Source organism: Harmonia axyridis, chromosome 5 (assembly GCF_914767665.1).
Source record: "Harmonia axyridis chromosome 5, icHarAxyr1.1, whole genome shotgun sequence".
Classification (NCBI taxonomy): domain Eukaryota; kingdom Metazoa; phylum Arthropoda; class Insecta; order Coleoptera; family Coccinellidae; genus Harmonia; species Harmonia axyridis.
This window is the reverse complement of record NC_059505.1, coordinates 43937428-43960567: the sequence shown is the minus strand read 5'-3', so window position 1 is coordinate 43960567 and position 23140 is coordinate 43937428. Positions and strand designations below refer to the sequence as shown.

General features: G+C 33.6%; 3 protein-coding genes across 6 annotated transcripts; 1 reads left to right on the top strand and 2 right to left on the bottom strand.

The window, feature by feature from the left end:
* Nucleotides 1–1260: 1260 nt before the first annotated feature.
* On the bottom strand, nucleotides 1261–11420 carry LOC123680413 (zinc finger protein 569-like). The gene is made up of 6 exons (XM_045618302.1): nucleotides 11380–11420; nucleotides 11156–11253; nucleotides 9087–9989; nucleotides 8589–8891; nucleotides 5295–5798; nucleotides 1261–4237 (listed from the first exon to the last, which is right to left on the bottom strand). The coding sequence occupies exons 3-6, from the start codon at nucleotides 9961–9963 to the stop codon at nucleotides 2748–2750; spliced, it is 3174 nt and encodes a 1057-aa protein (XP_045474258.1). The 5' UTR covers nucleotides 9964–9989; nucleotides 11156–11253; nucleotides 11380–11420; the 3' UTR covers nucleotides 1261–2747.
* Nucleotides 11421–11657: 237 nt separating this feature from the next.
* On the top strand, nucleotides 11658–13014 carry LOC123680414 (protein artemis). Its single transcript, XM_045618303.1, has 2 exons — nucleotides 11658–12510; nucleotides 12620–13014. The coding sequence occupies exons 1-2, from the start codon at nucleotides 11658–11660 to the stop codon at nucleotides 12946–12948; spliced, it is 1182 nt and encodes a 393-aa protein (XP_045474259.1). The 3' UTR covers nucleotides 12949–13014.
* Nucleotides 13015–13739: 725 nt separating this feature from the next.
* Nucleotides 13740–23025, bottom strand: LOC123680416 (transmembrane protein 47). Of its 4 annotated transcripts, none has more exons than XM_045618307.1 (6): nucleotides 22927–23025; nucleotides 19768–19825; nucleotides 17123–17309; nucleotides 16051–16200; nucleotides 15926–15988; nucleotides 13740–15858 (listed from the first exon to the last, which is right to left on the bottom strand). In XM_045618307.1, exons 2-6 carry the CDS (start codon nucleotides 19813–19815, stop codon nucleotides 15698–15700), a joined length of 609 nt encoding a protein of 202 aa, XP_045474263.1. In that variant the 5' UTR covers nucleotides 19816–19825; nucleotides 22927–23025; the 3' UTR covers nucleotides 13740–15697. The 4 variants fall into 4 exon arrangements, with proteins under 4 accessions (XP_045474263.1, XP_045474261.1, XP_045474260.1 ...); XM_045618305.1 differs by having other exon boundaries at nucleotides 22855–22949; XM_045618304.1 differs by lacking the exon at nucleotides 22927–23025 and adding an exon at nucleotides 19991–20143.
* Nucleotides 23026–23140: the final 115 nt, after the last annotated feature.

Below are 23140 nucleotides of genomic sequence, written 5' to 3'. Positions count from 1 at the left end.
ATTCATGGTATACGTTTGTCGCATTCTTCCGGGGACACCTTGTATATATACACCGTACCAAAAAAGTAACGTAACTCGTCAATAATTCTTGTATGAAGAATTATTAAGGAAAATCCTCGCACCCGCAGGTTTTCAATTTCACAAGCAATTTATCCTGAGCTTTTTTGACTTTGATATTTCTCACCCCTACTTAATTTTTTCAAATTGAAATATATGAATTGTGATACATCAAGATCAAATGAAAGGTAATTTGATTACCTATTCAGCGATGTGGTTAAATGTAGAATTTGTTGTGCCGTATTTTAGTAAAAAAATTAAGAAATAATTTACAATTTCTGATTAGAGAGTAACTACTTATCTATGGTAACTGCAATCAGTCCATTATTCTTTTACTAATTATTATTGAGGGAAATCCACGCATCCTTGGATTTTTAATTTAAAAAGCAAGTCTCCCTATGCTTTTTTTAATTTACGCTCCACATCTTTCTACTGTTTTTCAAAAAGGGATATATGGATTTTAATATATCAAATGACAAGACTTATAGGATTTCTGTTTTGTCACGCTCATTAAAAATTTCGCACACTTGTTCATAGGTTCGCTTGCGATCCTCATATCCCGGAAATATCAATAAAAATAATTTGGTTCATTCTTAAATTTAATCAAGAGTATTGTTCTAAGGTTCTGGTATCACTTTGATATCCATACTTCTACCATTACGAAAAACTGTTAAAACCAAAGCATTTGCAACTGAGTTTTCCAACATTGAATATACATCATTAGTCCCTGATACTTGTTTACCATCAACATGAGTTATGATATCACCTGGATGTAGCCCAGCTGAATAAGCTGGTGATCCATAAATTACTTTCCAAATTAAAACTCCACTTTGCATATCTCTAGGAATTTGGATGCTTCTCAACTGAAGTTCTATTACAAGCTAAGGGGATAGGGTTATCATTGTTATACCCAGATATTTTCGTTTTGTATGGTTAGATCCTAGATATCAAGGTCAAGAACAACTCTTCAAATAGCTTCTTTGCTCAAGACCAATATTTGGCTACTGAAAGATACGATTTCAGATAAGTAGTTCTCTCCTATAAAAGAAATATGTCGCCAGATAGGTTTTCATCAATATCCGAATGGTACAAAACGGGATAGAGTAATACTAGGAAATGCGCAATAGGACTGAAATTCCTATGGAACGTCTCACGACCTAATTCTAGTATTTATACCAAATGAATAAATTAAAGAAAACGAAGAACCTAACCAAATATTTATTTCCATTAATAAACATACAGTAGACAGTTTAACGCTGAATACTTCTACAGCTTTTTTACATCTCGAAAATGTCATATATGTAGACACTTCAACTGAAATTATATTTTACCAAGTTGAAACTATTTACAATGTTAAACAACGGGATTTGAAATCTTATACAATGCCTGAATTTTTATTCAAACAAGATTATTGAAATTCAAAATTTCCATCTGAAAAACACTTTAAAATATGCCATAAAATTACAATATATCTAAATATTAAAAATATAATATGGAAATTTTCTTCTGAAGTGATACAACTCTGGAATTTCCAAGTTGAACAAAATTTAAACATTTCAAATGTGAATATTATTTACAGGAGGGCGATAAACCTTATTTGTACCTATCTCCATAGATAACATATATAATCACTGCAAAAAAAAAACTAGAAACTATATCAAAAATTTACAAACATGAATAATGATCAAAAGAAAACTATCTACAGACATTCCTCAACAGACAAATGAATTCAGATTTCCTGCCACAGATTTAATAGGAGTCAAATTGGAGGGCCTTCACCTAAAACAGACTTTTATGAGGAATATAATAACATTGGAATTAAATGTTAACCAAGCTAATATTGGTGAGAATTCTATAATGTCACAATGTTAAGCAATAGACAACTACTGGTTGTTATATATATTTCAATGAATGATGACCTGAATATAGACCATTGCACAGTTTTTCAAGGTTGAATTTTTAACGTAATCCTGATACTGTTTCGATTGGTATGATCAAGGAAGGGGGAAATTAATTTGTGAGGATTGTCCTAGAAATGATCTCTAAATAAGTCACGATCGAAATGGTGCGAAAAGAATTAGGGTAACTTTGGATTAGAAAATATCTGTTAAGTGCTCCATCAAGAAACCTATGAAACTTACAAAGGGTATTTTATGGAAATATTCAGAATATTGAATAGTCTTTTTTCATTCTTCCAAAATATCAAGCGAGATGCTAAAGTTTCTATTCAACAAATCCACGATGATTTGTCCCATCAAAACTTAAGATCTTTTTTTTATCATTTGGAATAATTTCAATTGATTAATATCATATACACAAAAATTATAAGAACAAAGCGAGTTTCCTTAGTGCCCTCAGTGCATCTACATTCTATACACATATCTTATTATATTTACAGTACTATATATTCAAAACAAGGAAAAATATTAAATCGAAATTTTAGCATCTCGAATTGGTTTATTTTCAACCAAACATCTGCTAAACCAACTTACAACCCTAAAAATGCATGCTTTGAAAGTCAAGAATAGATCTTTCTGAGATGTCGCAGTTCTGATGGTCTTCTATTGTCTTCCATCTTTCGATCAATAAGAAGCAACTATCGAAGCTATAGAAATAAACAAGTAATAAAGCGGAAATAGTGTTTTCTAGTCGACGGCGGTTCATAACGGAAAGAAACTGTTTATTCAATATCAGATATGTATAGGTACATGTACTAGCAATTGCGCTCTATCGGAAAAAACGGCGCTGCACATTTCGCATTTGAAAAGATTCTGCGCATGTTGCATCGATATTTCCGCCAATTCGTGTAGGGGGCTGGCTTCGATAATTTCCTGTTTCATCGAAGGGACATTCTGACCTAAGATTGATTTCCTGTCTTCGGACTCCAACTCCTGCTCGACAGCAGCCGGAATAACGTATTCTTCCGGTGCTTCCTGCACGATTTGTTCTTCTTGGTGTTCGTAATTCTTCTCTTGCTTGACGCTAAATTCGTCTTCGCTCTTCTCCTCTTTAACTTTTTTCTTGATAATCATTCCACTCTTGACCAACCTCACTTTGCTACCGGGGCCGATAATGTGCCTGCCGGGCGATAAACTAGTGCTCTTTCTTGCCGACTGTCTGGTCGCCACTTTTCGACGTACCCTTATCAAGTTTGTGGGAACAGGCTCGTTGAATTCGATCGTTTCCTCGACGGCAACTTCGGGCGTCTCGACCTGATCTAAATAGAGCAGCCCGTTGGAATTGTTCTCTTCCTGAGCTTGCCGATCCTGTTTCAGTAAATTATCGACAGCAGTTACATCTTCTGGGAAAGTGGCAATAGGTAGCTTTTCAGAGTTGAAAATATGATAACTTACATTTTTGGTTCTGGGACGTATTTTTTCCCCCGAACTGGCCCCCGCCTTGAATTCTGTCGGTTGCGTTCTCGTTATGGTAGTTCTCGTCTTGTGTCTCACCCGTCCTATTTCTCCGGGTTCCATCGGAACTCGGGTCTTTTGAGTGTGGATCATCTTCGGTCTCGACGAGAGCGCCATACCATCGTTTTTTAGCTTCTTCTTGGCCTTCAATACGCCCTGCTGCATCTTGGATGGCGTGGGAGGAGATTCCATCACCGAAGGCACACTTTGAGTGTGCAGAGTCTCCGGCTCAATGTACGGTTCTTCGTACTGAATAGGTTCCTGTTTTGGTGAAGGTTTCCTCATTCTTCTCCTTCTGGTATCCATCTCGATTTCGTATTCAGGCTCGGCGTCAGCCTGCGTTTGTTGTTGTTGTTGCACTTCTTCCTGTCCTGTTTCATCCTCCATTCTATAAGATAACAAATCAATCTCGTGAGGTTTCAGTTTTCTCCTCCGCTTGTATTTTCGCGGACCTATTTGGGGTTGTCTTTTCATTGCTGTATTCATGTCGCAGTGATGGATCAAGTGTACGATAAGATCTTGAGACGTGGCGAACATATCGGAGCACACGGAACAGCAGTAAGGCGTCATGCTGTGGGTGTACTTGGGATCTGGACCTGAATGATGGGATCTTATGTGTTCCCTGAGAACAACTCTCTGATTGAAGGCCCTCGGACATACTGCGCAAGCGTATGGTTTTTCTCCCGTGTGGATCCTTTCATGTTTTCTCAGCGTGCCTCCGTCTGCGAAAGCCTTCCAACAAAAACGACAACCGTAGGGACGCTCTCCTGTGGAATTGATGGAAAGTAAGGATGATGGTTAAAAAAACAAGATCCCGCATATTTAGTTCCGTTGATTTGACTGAATGGTATGTTATAGTTCTTAATGAGCTGATCATTGATGTCTTTTGCCATAAAGTTCAAAAACGGACGGTTATCGAGATATGGAGCTTTGAAAATGAATTTATGGTTGGGATGGAATTTGGAAGTTTGGCGCCCAGAACCCGAATGAGAAATGGTCTTCCTCGGTCATTTTAGGCTCCGCCATCGATAATTTTTCTTACATTGTTCCACACTGGCTAAGCAATGAGATACAATTTCCGAGATCTTCCATACATTTTGTCATGCCGGAATAATTAAGATTTTCAAGAAACTACATATTTTGGGTATTTTTAGAAGAGACTATAGATAATAACTGAATCTGAATTTATTTGATGTCCAATAATATCAATTGTGTTTTCCAATATGCTCATAACAGTGAGATGTAATGGAAGAAAATTGGAAAATTTGAATCATATAATCAGGGATTACATTTGTGATAACTATTGATATCATTTACATATGATATGCGATTTGTAATTTGTTTCTCACAAATCACGATAATCTGACAATAAGGTGCTAAAACATTATTCTCAGGATGGCTTGAAATGGATGAATAGCATCTCACAGACCAACAAATCCGTGAAAATGTATGCATCTTTGATACCTTATAGTACATGTAGAATGAGGAAGTTGTTGGAGGCAAACTATAAATGAAACTTTCAATATTCAACCCCGAATTCTTGAAAATATAATTTTTTTAATGAATCACTCATATTTCATCTTAACCATAAATAAGAGCTCTCAGATTGATAAGCAAATAGCGCAAATTTGAAAAAAAATCCATTTTCGAAGCTCCATATATTGAAAACTCCAATTCTGTACTTCGTGGCTATATACATTTTTGATCAGTTCATCAAGAACTACAACACACCAAAAATTTAGCCAAATTCACGGAAAACCATTTTCCTAACTAAATGTGTGGGTCCTTTTATATGGAAAAGACAGATTATAAAATTATGTTCACCTGTGTGGATACGTATGTGTATCTGTTGGGAGCTCCTGGAACCGAATGTCTTTCCGCATTCCCTGCATGGAAACTGCCTGCCGGACACGTTGCTATGGCTGTGTCTGTGATTCATCAGTGTCCTTCCGTCTGGAAATTCCTCACCGCACACATCACAAGAAACGACCTTATTTCGATGCGACAACATGTGCCTCTTCAATCTGGCCTTGTTGTGAAAAGTTTTCGCGCATTTCGAACAGGAGAAGATCTTCTCCGCTGAATGCTCCCAGGAGTGCTTCAGGAGCGCCCTACGATCTTTGCACTGCCTGCCACATAACATGCACGTATTGGGAGGTAAACTGTCTCCGTGTTTCTCTTGAACGTGTACAGCGCATCCTTGGTCGTCGTCGAAATCTTCCCCGCAAATCATGCAGCGATGTTCGGGGCCGCGAGCGTGAACTTCTGCATGAGCCAGCAGCTCTAGGGCCTCAGGAAAGGACTCTCCGCAAACATTGCATATATGTCCTGAAAGAAGAAGGTTAGCGTCAAATATCGAGTTGAACGTCCCTTTTTTTGAATGACGCCGTTTGTGCAGCCAATTAATGAATAGAATCTGGTCAACCTTTAATTTGCATGAGAAATAAGTGTTTAGAGCATTTCCTAATTGTGGGGCAAAACTTCAGGAGATAATAATACACACCACAATCAACCGATGTCCGAAAATGCTTTCTCTTCGAATTACAGCCATCTAAAATCTTCATTTTAATCATACACCAGAAGCATCCTCTGGCTCTACCAACTATATAGACGAATTCCTTGATAGCCTGTGCCAGATGACACCACCCATCAAACCTGAACTTGACTCTTGACTTGTGGGCCGATATGCCTCTTATCAAAACTCCTTACCAAGAGTATTCGGATTTCCTCGAGACCGCCAAAAATGTTGCCGCCAAAAACCTTATAGAACAAGAGAAGTAAACAGAGAAATACGAACACTCAACAATAAAAAAGCACCTGGCTATGATCTTATTACAGCTGAAATCCCCGAAAAGATACCCAAAAAAGCATTTGCCTTCCTCACAACAATCTATAATCGAATCGTCAGCTTATGTTACTTCCCAATCATATGGAAATACTCCATCCTGATGATACACAAACATGGTAAACCACCACAACAAACAACATCATATAGACCTATCAGTTTGCTGCCCATAATGAGTAAAGTACTTGAAAGATTAATAAGAATAAGACCACGATTTAACAAATATACTACCTTACTATGAGTTTGGATTCAGGAAAAATATGTCAACTGTTCACCAGGCAAATAGAATAGTAAACACCTTAGCCAACATGCTGAAACAAAAAGAATACTGTTGTGGCATCTTCCTAGGTATAACCCAGGCCTTCGATAAAGTGTGGCATACAGGTCTCAATTATAAACTTAAAGTGTACCTCAAGAGCAACTACTACCTCTTACTAAAATCCTATTTGACAGAAAGATTCTTCTCGTTAAAAATAAATAATGTAATATCATGACAGCACCTAATTAGATCAGGAGTTCCCCAGGGTAGTGTACTAGTGTACTAGGACCACTGCTTTACCTACTGTACACAAGAAACTTACATGTGACCAATGAGACAACAATAGCTGTCTTCGCTGATGACGTTGCTATTCTCTCTGTTGACGAAAATCCAGACACCTGCACAATCAACATGCAAAATCATTTGAACTCACTCAGCGACTGGTATAAAAAATGGAGAATGAAAATAAACTATACAGAATCAGCTCAAATAACTTTTACAACTCGTTCAAGCAATTGCCCTCCAGTCACAATTAACCAAAATCAAATACCAATGGAAAAAACAGTCAAATACTTAGACCTACATCTGGACAGAAGACTCACTTGGGAGAAACACATACATACCAAGAGAAAACAACTTGATACGAAACTTAGACATATGTATTGGCTAATGGGTCGAAAATCTAAACTGACAACAGAAAACAAACTACTACTTTATAAAGGTGATTTCAAACCTATATGGACATACGTCATGCAACTCTGGGGCTGTGCAAAACCCACAAGGCTGAATATAATACCGTGATTCCCATCAAAAACGTTACGAGCTATCGTCAAAGGTCCCTGTTATGTTAGCAACAGGACCATTCACCAAGATCTCAGAATACCTTACATTGTAGAAGAAATCTTCAAAATCTCCACGAATTACAAAAATCTATCTTCTATCCATCTTCTAAATGGAAACCCAAATGAACAAATAGACAATTTGTATAGAGAAGGACCAAACGTCGACTGAAGAAATCCTGGCCTGAAGATCATCCGCAATAAAACTAATGTTTATATAATTAATACTAATAAGTAGAGATGTCGATGGACATCTCACTTTCAATATTTGACTGTACACCATATTTACTCAATAATGATGTAGATTGTAAATTAGCAAAATAAACAAAAAAAAAAAAATTTTATCATACATTTTCTGCAATAACCTTTGAATGCTTCAATTGTTTTTAATGAAAATTTGGTTTTAGGATCATCTTTTCACGGCAAATCTTATGGTGATGATAATTCCTTCATAAAAAAAAAAATTTAATGGTAGTTTTTCTAAAAAAATCAAGGGGTACAGCATAAAACTTCCATTTACTTTTTTCTGGTATCCAAGCAAAATGTCGATAGTTTTTTTCTGAAAATCTGATGAATTTTAATTAAAATATGTTTCTTGTGTTTCTTCGATAAAATGAGATGTTCTTGTAATATAATAACAATGTTGAAGTGATTACCAAGGTTATCTATTCACTAAGATAATTTTTGACTAACTTCTTTTCAGAAGCCTATATCTAATCAAAATCATTGTACTAGGGTGATAACCATGTCAATCACTTCAGCATTATTTTTCAGAAGACTATATTTCGAGAGATTGGTTTCTTTTAGTTTTGTGGTATCTGCTACCGATTTCGAGAAAAATTTTTCAAATAATTCTCTAGTAATCATCAGGAAAATGCAAATTATTATAAAGATCCAGTTAGTAATCTGTGATGAATAAATTAATTATAAGTTTTCGAACTTATTTACCCATTTTGTAGCTAAGATTATAACCATCACAGAAAAGTAGGACTAAACAAAAAACACCATGTATCTCGAAAAGAAAGAGTTTGCATGCTCAGGTTAATAGGACTTCTTTCTTAAAATTATCTAAAAGTTTTCTTTGTACCCTGAACAGACAATAAGAATATTTGAGTATAATCATGAGTTATTCTAAATCAGTTTGGAGTAGTGAAGTTTTTTAATTATGAGCTCACCCAAGTCAGGATTATCTGTTGATTCCTCCTTCATATGAACTCGTTGATGTCTCTTCAGATTGTCTTGTCTGTGGAAAGAAATGCCGCAAGTTGTACAGTAGTAGGTGCCATATTTGTGATCTTCTTCTGAGTAATCTTCGTCTTCATCATCATCGTAGTACTCCATGTCACTGTGTTTGGTTCGCCAGTGATCCCTCATCGATTTCGCATCCCAGAACATTTCGTTACATTTTTGACATTCAAACGGGGAATCTCCACCATGAATACGAGCATGGGAAGCCAATGCTTTCTCTCTGGCAAATCCTGAATAACAAATATAATATTACCGTAGGGTCTCTGATTCTGACTAAACTGGCATGGCATGTGCAACAACAGTTTAATTGTTAAATTGTCTATGCAAAAAAAATGATTAAAGAAAGTAGCGATATAGATTTAAAAACAAGTTGAATACAGAGATTCATCGATGTGACCCTAAATAAAAGGAAAAAGAAGTCTCACCTACTCCACAATGTTGACATACGAATGGCTTCTTATGATCGATCACTGGATATTTGGTTCCCGAAGATTCCCCTGCTTCAGAAGGCAAGTATTCATAACTCTTAACCACCATCATTTCTTCGTTAGAATAATAACTTCTAGAGCTGGACGCACCCATTTCGTCCGTTTCATAACTAGGGAATTCCTCTTTGACTCTCTGTCTCCTACGTTTCTTATTGAATGTCTTCTTAGTCTTCCTGTATTTTTCCGAATCAGAAACATCCAATTCCTGTTCCTCTTCATCCATGGCTTCGGCTTCAGGGATGTAGGCGTGAATCTTAAGGTGGTTCATCAGGTCACATTTTCTTATATACCTAACCCCGCAAAGGTTACATCCATGTGGCCTGTCGGTCTGATGGGCCACCATGTGATTCATCAGGTTGGCCTTCTTCCTGAATCTCCTGCTGCAGAAGTCGCAGGGATAAGGCCTTGCTGCCGTGTATTCATCTTGATCCGTAGGTAGAGGGATTTCTATGTCTTCTGCCGAAGCTTGCTCTCCCGACAAGCCTACAGCCTCTTCGGATCCGACCACTATTTCTTCTGGACAACTTTCCTCCCATTGCTCAGTTACCACTTCTTCTGTTACCTGACAGTCCATAAAGTGTTCTGGAAAGTTGTTCTGATTCGATTCTGGCATAACAAGGACATTTTCGTCTGTGAAATACATGATGTTTCCATCTTGGATCTCTTCGCCATTCTGGGAGACTACAGTGTCGGCCCCTTGAAACTCCTCAGTTTGACCAGGGAGGATTTCTGTTTCTTCGGTGCCATATATCACTTCTTCATTCTGCACCACTGTACCAGAATCCTCCCATGTCAAGGAGAAAGATTCCTCCATGTTCAGTTTGGAAGTGGCATTTTCAACTGCAATTCAACATCATATTTCAATTCAAACAAATCAAAAAGTACCTGGATTCAAAATCAAATTCACTTCAATAATCTCAATCTCAAGAAACTTATTGATATCCAAACTGTGATATTGAATTTAAACTTGTAATCTCATATCAGATGAGTTGTTCCTATTGGTGTCCCTATTTTGTGTTGTCTTTATGTCGTGTTGTATATTTTTATATTCTATCTTGTTATAGGCACTTCCTATACTTTTTATAGATATTTAGATTTAAGATTTTTAGTTATATTTCTTTCACACTGCTACATGCAATTAGATTATATCTGTTTGTAACAGTATAAATAAAGAAATATATCATTTGTGAACTGAATTTATAGAAAAATTTCAATTTAGGTTGAAACAGAATATTTTGTTCAATATAACAGTTTTATTAACATCCTTACTGAAATAAGATGAGAAGAGTTTAGGTAATCGTAGAGTTTCAACAATAAGATGAGATTTTTGTGTATTCAAAGGATTTTATTTTGCTAAAAATCCAACATGAAAACAAAAAAAATCCATTTCAATTGAAGATAAACAGTGCATATAATTATATTTTCATCAACGATTTGCAGCTGAACTGAAACCAGTTCTTTTCGATAGTTTTGTACATATTAACTATTTTGAAGGATATTTGGAAAAAGATCCACTTTCTATTCTCAGAAGCGGTCATTATAGTGAGATAGGAAGAACTCGAATAATGAAAACTAGATACTTCAATAATACCGATATCCCAACATTCGATTATAGCCAAACGGCGTTGTTGTTTGTGTGTTATCCTTTTAGTTTCTCATGAAAGAAAATTTTTTGAGGGTTTTAGGTTAATAAAAATTTTGACAAGAAGAGGTTAGAGAAAATTTATTGAGGTTAAGAGATTTCAAATTTTGAGAACGGTAAACAAATAGGAAACGTTAACAAATGGTGTTGGACAAAAATTTTCTAATATTGTCAGCAGAAACCGTCATAACTTTGTAGTTCAGTCCAAAACGAATATGGCTTGTATCGTCCATTATGTTTGATGTTTAATGCCACATCAAATAATCGAATATTAATTAATGTTTGTGTATCAAATAATAATTTCCTGGATTCAGATTATTATAGGGGAAAATTAGGTTGTGATGAAATGGCAAATAATACTTACAATAAAATCATTTGACACCTAACCAAGCATTCTTTTAGTTTAGCGTCGACCGACCTTCGATAGAAGTGTAATGGCTGCCAATGTCGTTTTGTAAACGACTGAAACGAAAGTAAAATATAACTTCGGATTGATTTGAATCAGTTTGAATTGTTAATTTAAACGCATTTTCAAATCTCAATAGTATTAATTTAGTAAATTTCAGTTTTGAAAATTTTAATACTAACCTTATTCGAACGAATTAGGTTAAGCGAATAACCTAACAATAACTCAACAACTTGGTGAAGCCGCCAAAACAAGTGAAACGTCAATGTTTCCGATTTTCCTAGCGGGAAATTCAAAAATTTCCTCATCGAGTATTCTGTCCCTGATATATTATATTGATAACGTTCCTGTGAAAAAATCAAATAATATAAAGATTTTTGAGGTAAGCTAATTAATTCTGTATAAAGTAGCTGCCTTCTAGTATATTTGTATTTATTTGGCAGGAAATTCGATTTTTATTATGAGTACATTTGGAGGTAAAATAAAGGAAATACCTGGAATCAGTGTGGATAGATTTGATGAAGAAAATTTAGACTCCGATGCTTATTTTTTATCTCATTGTCATGCGGACCATATGGTTGGTTTGAACAATGCAAAATTCCAAGAAACATTGAGAAAAAGAGGTTGCTACATTTATGTTTCTCATGTATCTAAAGCCATCTTGCAACAGTTACATCCAGAAATACGTGATCGTATTAGAGAACTTGATTTTCATACTACCACACCAATTTACTTGGAAAATGTGTGTATATCAGTGATTCCTATTCCTTCAGGACATTGTCCAGGCTCTGTTATGTTTTTATTTGAAGGAAATAAAACTGTGTTATATACTGGTGATTTTAGAATGAAAATCGATGATATCAGAAAAATCAGGGCGTTTTATGACTCCACTGGAGAAATTAAAGGCATTCATTCGTTATATTTAGATACAACATTTTTTTTTAGAGACTATAACCAATTTCCATCAAGGGAAGAGAGTTTATGTCAAATCATCACTTTAATCGAAGAATGGATAGCATTAGGTGAAAAGCACATAATTCATCTGAGTACCAAAGCTAGATATGGATATGAATTTGTGTTTTGTGAAATTTTCAAGAAAATAAGAATACCAGTGCATATAAATAAAAGAGAATTTGATTTCTATAGTTTGGTACCATCACTAGATGGAGCTGTTACTCTTGACGCTTCAAATACCAAAATACATTGTAATTGTGGTGATACCTTTCAAAGTATATGCAAGAATGAGAAAATGTATAATCTTAGAACTATTAAATTATCTGCTATGAGATGGACAACCGAGAATTTAAAGGAAGGTAAATGATAATAAATTAGACTCTAAAATGTTACGAATACTCTTAAATTTTAGGAGAAAGAAAAAACTCTCAGTCAACCCCAAGTCTTTTATTAAATTTTATTTTGTAGATAAAATAATAAATAACTCCGAGACATATTTTGTATGCTATTCCACTCATGCATCTTACACAGAAGTAGTAGACTTAATAAAATTTTTAAAACCACTATGGATTCATCCTTGTGTACTTAGATTCAATAGAAATGATGAGGAGATTTATAGTACAATAAATGATTTGTTGGAGACCAAAAATGAACCCATTGCAAAAAAACCAAAGTTATTTGATTTGAAAAAAGTAAACAATTTCAAAGAGGAAAGTTCCGAGGAAAAGAATGAAAAGTATGATAGCTTATTTGACGAAGCCTTGGATTCACCACCAGAAACACATGGAAATGAGTGATAGTTTGAATAATAACAGGCACTGTATATTTGAATGTTATTCAAAAATAAAATTTGATGAAAATTTTTCCTGTATTTTTATAGGAAATTGAGACTGAAGGGGGATTTATTTCAATAACCCGAATAATGCATATTTTTCAACCATTGATATTGTTCATATTGTGTTTTGTACAATACAAATAATAGGTATGATGTGCTTATTGGTTTAGAGTTGTTCATCTATATGAGAAACATTCTCAATGCATACCTTGATTCAAATTAATGAAGAAACTTCCATTTTACAAATACAAGACTATGTATATGTAAAAATGGAAACCGTTCAATTCTAACTTTCTAAAGGTATTTGAATCAATTGTCATAAATATATTTTAAATATAGGTTTCTTCCTGTATTTCAAAGGAATTCTTGTTTATACAGGGTCTTGAAAACTTCAGGAGGTGATAGTACTCATAAAAATATGAAGTTGGCATAAACCTTGGTAGGAAATTGCATTTCCCCTTGAATTTTTTGAAAACCTACCCCTAAAACTTTTCATGAAGAAAATATCAGCATAAGATTTGCCGTGAAAGTTGTGGCTATGACCAAATTTCCTCTTAAATCAAACAGTATTCAAATGTTATCGCAAAAAATGTATGATTAAAATAAAGGCTTCGGATGGCTGTAATTCAACAAATGCTTATGGGAACTTTTTTATTATTTTGATGAGTACTATCACCTCCTGAAATTTTGCCGTACAATTAGGAAATACCCTGTATAAATGTAAGTAAGCATTAGAAATGTATAATGCAAAAATAAACTTATTAAATTTATTAACATCGACAGAAATAAATGCTAAGTTACAAAACATATCGATTATATTGGAATTATACACATAAAACATAAAAATTGAACACATGCCTAGTGATTATTAGATTATCAACACAATAAATAACAAGGGCCAGAATGATAAAGAAAGGTATTACATATTGATGGTGATATAAATATTAGTATCTATTTTGTTATCAAAAGAATGAAGATGAGCCAGTTTAAGAAAAACGTCATATTGGATATATTTTCTGCAATCTCTATTCGATCTTTTTATTCTTTTATTTTAAAATATTGAAAAATAAAAACGAACGAAGAGATAACATATTTGAATTGGGGATATTTCCAAATCTAGTTAAATGTAGGTAAGGAATTATTTAATTTGCTCTTCTCAGATTATTAGATGAGTATTGCTCTTCAGATCTAATTCAACCTTTTCCTGAAAGTACATTGTAATGATTTCATCAATGCTTTGTTATTCTATTCAACAAATCTGAGTTTACATTCAGTATTTACATGTTAAGCTATATCACAAAACTATGTTATAATATGCTCCTAATGTTCTGAAAATCAATTATTTTCAAGCATTATACTTGGGAAGCTACAAATAATTAGGAAAGGTTAAAAACGGAATATTCCAAATTAAAAGAGAAGTCACAAACATTGGCAAAGGCTTTCATCATCAAACAAACATTGGAAATGTCTAGATTTTTTATCCAACAAGTAAGGTAAGCATCATTTCAAAAGGGGATATGAATATTACATCCAATTCTGGACTATCAGTCCCTTCAATAATATTTATTCGAGTTGTGTGCGAACAATGTCTGGATATTTCTAATGTTTGTGAGATTCGCAAATAATTAGAAAAGGTGTAAATTTCATCCTCATGGATCAACATAACTTCAAGATTGGTCCAATCATTGCATAACATAATTTTTCTCGAAATAATAGTTGCATTTTTGCGAATTCATCAAGGATTTATGAATCCTTGATGAATTCGCAAAAATGGAATCCAGTGCAGACTGCAATTTGATCATTGATAAAAACAATTTCAAAAAGTTTTGAAATCATTTTGCGAAATTATTATCATCGAAAAAGTCACTTTTCAGTCTACACAATAAATTATTGTTAACAAATTAGCATCAATAAGATTTATCGGCTTTTTTCATTTATCAAAGATTATTTGTTACCTAAGGTGAGTTTAATGTTTTTAAGGGGTGGAGGTTCAAGGTTCTTAAATTATAAAATCGTAAAGCACCATAGAAGACTCATGTCTGAGAATTATCGAAACCAAATTTAGGTAACTAGAAACAGTAGAAGATATGATTTCGATAATGCGAATTAAAGAATATTGGCAAATCCAGTTCCCTTGAAAAAAGATAATTCTCACATTCAGCTAATGATAATTTCGAGTACAAATCGTAATTGAAAAAAAAAAAAAATTTCATGAAAAATGAATATCTGTTACTATACATATTTTAAATTATATTCACGATAACGTCACAAATCTTACAATCATACAACAGTCCTTAATTTATCTTAAATTGTATTCGAGTCTTTATCTTCACGCACCATCAAGCCTACCCGGGTTGTCTCTCAAACACTCTTCCATTCACACAAACAAAAAACATTTCGTTATATCAATAAATAAAAAGAGTAAATATTTATTTACTCATATTTATGAGTAACATTGAATACTAAAAGTACCGACGAATATAATTCAAGACCAAATTCGCAAAATATAAAAAATCCAGCCAGTTGGAATCGATATATCAAACCTCTACAATAATCATCAGTTATGTCCTCCAGAGTGTTCAAACTGACCAGAGAAATTTCAACATACCTACATTCATACGAATCTTTCATTCTTTGCGCATTCTCGGAAGGAGATGACATAGATTCGTCCCTTACGATCAGAGAACAACATCGGGCAGACTTTGTGGCCACTAGGCACGCGAATCGTTATCTTGCACTATTTTCCTCTCCTTATAGTAAATTTCTTCACTTTCTTTATCACAACACAACAAGATAACTCCTCCAAATAGAAAAATTGCCGCTCCCCAAGCCACTCCATAAGCCCAGCCGAATTCCCAGACCAGCCTGTTACCTGTGGAAAAAATCAAGGCTAGAATCGAGAAAACAGTTTTTGCAAACATATCGATCATTTTCCTTACCTAAATTCAATTCGGCTGCAAAACAAACTGGATATATGATGAGGGCGAGAACTATAGACGCAACTGCAATTAATGAAAAGATCAATTTAATAAAAAAGAATCTTCGATGAAATTATGGTCCTTACGTGAAAGTGTCATAACGACGACGGCAAAACGATAGTACTTGAATTTAGTATGATGGTCTTTTGATTTAAGACCCATTCCTGTCAAAATGGTGGCCACAAGATCGGTCAACAATGTTATAACACAGAGTGCTGCTGCTACTTTTATGTATGCTGTAAAAATGATAATTAGTTGAATGTTATTGTTTTCCATCTTTAAAATTATATAACATTATTTCTTCTTACAATAAAGAATGACAAACTAAATACATGGCCTTTATAAATAAATAAAATCAACTCCAGAATTTCAATTATCCACAAAAATTGTTCTGGAAGAAGTTGAAAGAAATAATAATGATGAGGACGATTAGAAAAAGAAAATCAATCTAGTTACGTCATAATGTCTTAATAAATTTCTAGAAAGGGTGAGAAAAAACAACAGTGTAGACCAGAACTCACCGTCATATGAAACAAGAGGTCATTTCACGAATTTAAAATCAAATCAAATATATTTCAACCAATAGTCTGTACAAAATTTTATAATTATAATAAACTAAATTAGATTAAAATTTCCATGGACAGGCGAGAATCACTTAGGCAATGCCTGTTTTGTGTCCTTCTCACCCGTCTGTAATGGAGTGAAAATAATAGTACAGACCTGTTCAAAAAAACAAATAGTACTCCTTAGTGCACCCAAAAACATAGTAAATGAGAGATGAGCAGCAATGAGGAGGAGACGAACAACAATAACAACAATAGAAAAAAAACAAAAATTCAAATGGGAAGGTGAAAATAACATGTTCAACGGCAAATGCATATACACCACGACTTCATCTAGTAGATATCAAAATCAGAACCATACTCGCTTATATATTCCTTAATTTGTCTCTTGAATTTTTCGATCCTACTGATATTTTTTAATCGAATTGGGAGTAGATTATATAATCTTGGCCCATGAAAAAACACAAACCTTTGCGTATGGCTTTTATGAAAAAGCGGTAATATAAGCTTCAAGTTCCTTCGAATAATTTTTTAAGAGTTTTCTTTTCAAAGTATCTCTTGTTGTTGAAGCAAGAAAATTATGAATTTAACATACTTGCTTCCCTAGACTGGTAACATCCAGCTGGATCTTGCATATTGAAAGGTAGAGGATGCTTAGCCCCTTTCTCGATGCAATGCATGAACAGTCCCTGCCTCCAGCCTGCTGCCATCAGCCAGTCTGTCGATGTTAAGCCCATTAACATCAACATCATCACCATGAGCCCACAAATGAAAGCAATAACCTGTCAAAAAGTCGATCGGAAATTAGGATAGAAATTTTATTAACAATAGATTAATATTGTACCTACTACAAGTGTGAAATGAAATAATTAATTCTTTGATAATTGATCTGATTTATTTTTGTACATACGATTTTGTACCAACAATATGTATGATATCTAGATCAAGTGACAATATTTTTCTATAAGAGATTAAATAATCGAAGAAAAATAGAGTTTCTAATAGTTTTATTCGAAGTGTGGGATAAGTACAAAGTATTGCATATTCTCGAATTGGACAAGCTCTTTGTAGTTTTCGAGAAATATCAGTGAAATGCGAAGTTTTCTTTATAAAATACGTGCCATTTCTGACTAAATAATTATCTTTGTCTTGAGCAATAACAGCAACTGGATCATCATTAAAAACTAAAAATGATTTTATAGGACGATTGAACATTTACCGAATATAGAATAGTCTTTTCCCGAGCGGAATGAATCGATATTATATTCCGGTGTTGAACAAATAATCAGCCCTTCCCTCCCATATGGGTAATAGGGATGTAATTTCACCTCAACAGCAATTCTTTGACCTAAATCGTTTTTACCTGGGCTATCTCGTTTTCTGCCAACGTAATTTCATCAACTAGCAGCATTTTGAAGAGAGGTGCCAAACAACATCGGACGGGTACAGTGAAAGCCACAAAACTCGCTATCACCACAAGGTGGTATCATCAAAAGCACCCACAGACGTATTCTAGCGGTACTTGTAATGGATAAGAAAGGCCGTTTTAGGGGAACGTCCGAAGGCTAGGAAATAATATTTGGAGGGTTTAGTGAACTGCTCTTCCCTTAACCGAGGTATAAATCAATACGGGGTTGCACCGCGCGCCGTCGCAACCCTGATGGCCCACTCCGAGATGCATAGAGACATTGTTGCCAGACATACAGATTTATCCGCATTTATACAGATTTTTGATGTATGATACAGATTGCATCCTATTTCAGATTTTTATACAGAATTTTCAAATATATAACAGAATTATCATTTTATGTTCTGAATCTATTTTTTTAATAAATTATTAAAATAAATTTATTCTAAACTTTAACACGATGGAAAAATAAAGAATATCGATCTTTTGGCGGTTGACGAAGTGTTCAGAACAGATCAAGGAGTCTCGGGATATGGGTAGTTCCCAGATATTTTGCATGCATGTCAAATATATATTTCCAAAAAAAAAAATCATTATTTGATTACAATGTTAATTTAAGTATAAATACAATCAACTAGTTCAGATTTTTCATATTTCTTTAACTTTAGTAAAAAATTAAAACTACATATACTTCACCTGATTGCAAGTTTTCCCAAAAAAGAATTTTCATTCGTATGAGAGATCAATATTCTTCATAACCATTATAATTATTAATTAATATGTAATTCATTTCTTTCTGTACTAAACCTATTAACTATTAGTTGTAGGTATTGCAGTTGTAGGAATATAAAAAACTTTCAAATTTTTACATGAATGATCCATAGATATGTATAAATAAAATGAAGGATTATGACTACACAAAATTAAAATATAACTAAAGCACTTGAAAAAATTGTTGAATTAATCCACAGATAAAATGACAAGGAGTTTCTATACAGATTTCTCCTACTTCAAATACAGATAAATGGCTTCGGCCACCTGGCAACACTGCATAGAGAACACTTACATTTCGTAAACATTGGAGTTGACCGCGTCAATTTGACCCCCAGTTTCGAACTAGTTCTTTCACATAGGTACTTCCTTCATGCGCATATTTGGAATTTAACGTAATATAATCAAGAAAATTTAGAAACGCAGAAAGAAAGTACCCCTAAGGAGTCATTTCATCACGGCCCCTGATAAATACTTGTACATTGTACAGTGTGTTTCCTAATTGTAGGACAAAACTTCAGGTGATACAACTATTAAAAATATCATATCCCATAAACATTTGTACGAAAATGCTTCCTCTTCGAATATGTTTTCTGCGATAATGGCATTATTTTTCCAGAAGTCGATACCTATATCTAGAACAGCTCACCCTATCGAAAAAACAACATACATTTTGTACGTAAAATTTATGGGATTTCAAGAAAAATAGCAAACGGGAGTTTTATGCATTACGCCTCAATGTTTCTGAGAAAACTACCTTTAAAATTTTTTTTATGAAGAAAATATCAACATAAGATTTGCCGTGAAAAGCTACACCTATGATCAAATTTCCATTGAAATCAATCGAAGCGTTTAAACGTATAAGTGCAGAAAGTGCATGATTAAAATAAAGAAAAACGTGAAATATATTAAAGTATAAGTCGGATAGTCTGTGTAGTTTCGAAATTATCGTTGAAACAAGTATAGAAATTAGAAAATACACTTTTGTTCAATCTTGCATTATCTTACAATATTTTTTATTTTTCCAAACAAATTTCAGAAAAGAAATAAGTAATACTTGCCTTCAATGGTCTCACTATTGTAATGGTCTCGATAGTAGTCGTTGGCATCGCAATTTTCCTATAAAAAATTAACTTTGTATTTGCACAAGCCTTAAAAATAAAAATATCTATTTCCAAAATATTTCAATTTTTGAATATTGTTATTCTTAACAACATAATTGAATCGTTAATACAATATTTTTCAAAATCAAAACTCAGCTAGCCACATTTTAATATTTCTCACTTCTTGCTATGCTTTTCGAAAAGAACAAATGATTTTCCCATTTTCACTGTATGATATCACCACCACGAGGAAGAGAATAAAAGGAATGTACGAAAACGTGGAGGAAGAACTACTCTTATCAATTAATATCTAAATTAATTTAAATGAGATATGATTACTTCAAGTATGATGCACATAATAAATATATAAAATACAGGTACGCGGAAGAGAATAGATAAGAGTGAATTGCCAAATGTAAATCGGATTATCAAATGAATAATTGCAATTATAATCATTTACTGAGTTGCATTTCATTGCGAAAAATATAAATCAGGTGTGTCAAAAAATTGTAGTTGAAAATTTCAGAAGAAAATCATGGAAATAGTAAAATATATTTAAATTTTACCCAGAGAAATATGTTCACAAGTTTGGGTGCGGTTAGTTGTTGAAAAATCGTAGATATCAGAAGAAAACTAAAGTTATGGGAATCATGCAGGAAGAGGAAGAGCTACGGATACAGATAGATGGAGAAGGAATTGAACAAGTACCGCAACTCATATATCTGGGGGTAAACATTGACAACAATGGAAAATAAGAACCTGACATAGAAAATAGAATCGACAAAACGGGTAAACTATAGCATGCATTGAATTGGAAATTCTTGAAGAAGGAAATTCGCACGAAAACGAAGATGAAAGTATATAGAACAATATTCAGACCAGTTTTGACATACGGATGCGAATCATGGAACACAACGAGAAGAACTAAAAGTCACTTACAGACAATGGAGATGAAATGTTTAAGTGAAATAAAGGGAATAACAAGAATAGACCGAGTGTAGAATGAAGACGTCCGAAATGAGCTGAAGGTGAATTCACTAGATTCATATGTGGAAGAGAGATAGATGGGATGGTAGAGACACTTACAGCGTATGGAAGATGATAGACAAGTTAAAAAGGTATGGGAGACGAAAATAGAAAAGAAGCCAAAAAGCGGAAGACCACAACATACTTGGGATGGTGCAATAACGAAAGAAATACAGAGGAGAGGAAAGAACCTAAAAGAAGCGAAAAAGTTAACGACTAACAGGGCAGAATGGAAAAAATTCATTGGATCATAGTTTAAGTTTTATTATTATTATTATATTGGAATGTATTTTTATTTAAAATACAAACACTGAAAGGTATAATGGATATAGATTATATACAGGATGTTCCATTGGTAAACCTGAGGTTGGTCAACCTGAGGTAGAGCTTTTTTAGACGAGTCGAAAAAACCTATATATGATAGGTCTAATCTTCCCCATAGCCGATATACAGTGTGGTTTATGAATTCACCAATATTTTCAATCCCTTATAACTTTTGAACCACCCAGTATATATGATTGATATTTGGAACGCACAATTCACTTCATTAGGTCAATCAATTAATCTTTAAACTAATTTAAAAAATCAGGTCCGTATTATAAAATTATGGAACTTTTAACAAGCTGAGATTCAACACCCTGTATAGTGGAATATTGAAATTTGATGAAAATCGAGCAATTTATCATGGACGTGAATAGTACAGAATCTTTGATGAAAATATTCGGAAAGAGCAAAAATTGGGATCAGTAGATTTTAATGTCCAGCACGTCATTTAACTCATCGAAAATTTTGGCCAAAAATTTAGTTCACTAGTGGAACTTCACTAACTTCTTAAAAAAATCGTACATTAAGATTTCTTGTTTATCTGATTGAATATTTGTATTTCCTGATATTCTTCTAACGAATAAGCCGCTTTTATGAATATGAACAAAACAATGAACTTCTGACATAGCTCCCCCTATCGGAAGCAGCTCAAACAAATTTATCATGAGTATATATTTCCCCAATCAACAGGAAGTTATCTCTCAAATGAGATCTAATTTGTTCAAAAATGTTGAGACAAACTGAAGTTACAGATATTTCAATCAGTAAGATTTCTCCCTTTCCCTACGCTTATTTGATGTCGTAAAATGGAAAGTGACAATTTGAAAAGATACAGAATTTTTCAAGAATTACAATGATGATATCTTTTTTTTCAACTTGATATGAAACATCTTCCAGTAAGATGTATTTTTCTACTCGGCGATAGCTATTACGCCCCCTAGGTATGAACTTCAAAACAATTTCCAGTGTGTTTTTGTACACTTTAGTGTTAAAAATTTTTACCGCAAGACTCTACGATGAGTGGATCCTGAGATATAGCCGCTTACCTCGCTTATTTGCCCAATGCCCACCCTGTACATTTACCAATGAAACCCCCTGTGCCTATATAGATATCAGAGAAACCGTATGTATAAAGGGAATAAAGGCTTAGTGTTCTATATGAATATTCAAAAAATAAATGTAAATCAACACATCAACTGTTTATCGAATTCGACATGAAGTTACCTCGGGTTTGACCAAATTTTAATATTGTATTTACAAATCAAGACATGAACAATTAGAGTTATACAGAACTGGGTAAACATTATTCGCTCCAATTTTTTCTATGAATAAAACTAATGTATCCTGAACTAAAACTAAAGGAAAGATTTTCTCGATTTGAAATTAACAATTCAATAAAAACCTTGCATATTTGAATAAAAGGACAAGCTGATGAATCTGTATTCTCCAAAAATATTAACAATAATAACTACAAAAGATTTGTGTTTATAACCATCAAATAGAAATAGAATTTGTTTTAAGACTAGAATTAGAACAATAAAAAGACGCTTATTTCTTAATTCTATCTTGTTTTAACTTTTTATTTTTTCAAACAATCAATGATGAGAAGGATTGAGTCACCATTAATCACCCATAAAGGGAAATCTTTAGTCATTCTCTGAATTCTACAATATTATTCACTAATCAGTAACTTACATAAACTGCTATAAAAAATATGAAAAATAAATGATTAGTAACACAGTGATTATCTTTGATATTATTACTCACTAAGATGCAGTCAAATATTTCACATTAATTATTCACAACAAAAGTCAAAACAATAAAATTGAAGCATTCAATAACATAACCCCATAACAAAATAACCACAGAATAATAAAATTCTTGTCTTAGCTAAATACGTCCTAACTACTTTCTATATTTAGTATTCTGTGCTTTCTACTTTTAATATCTTACGACCATAGAGCATACGACTTACGAGCAT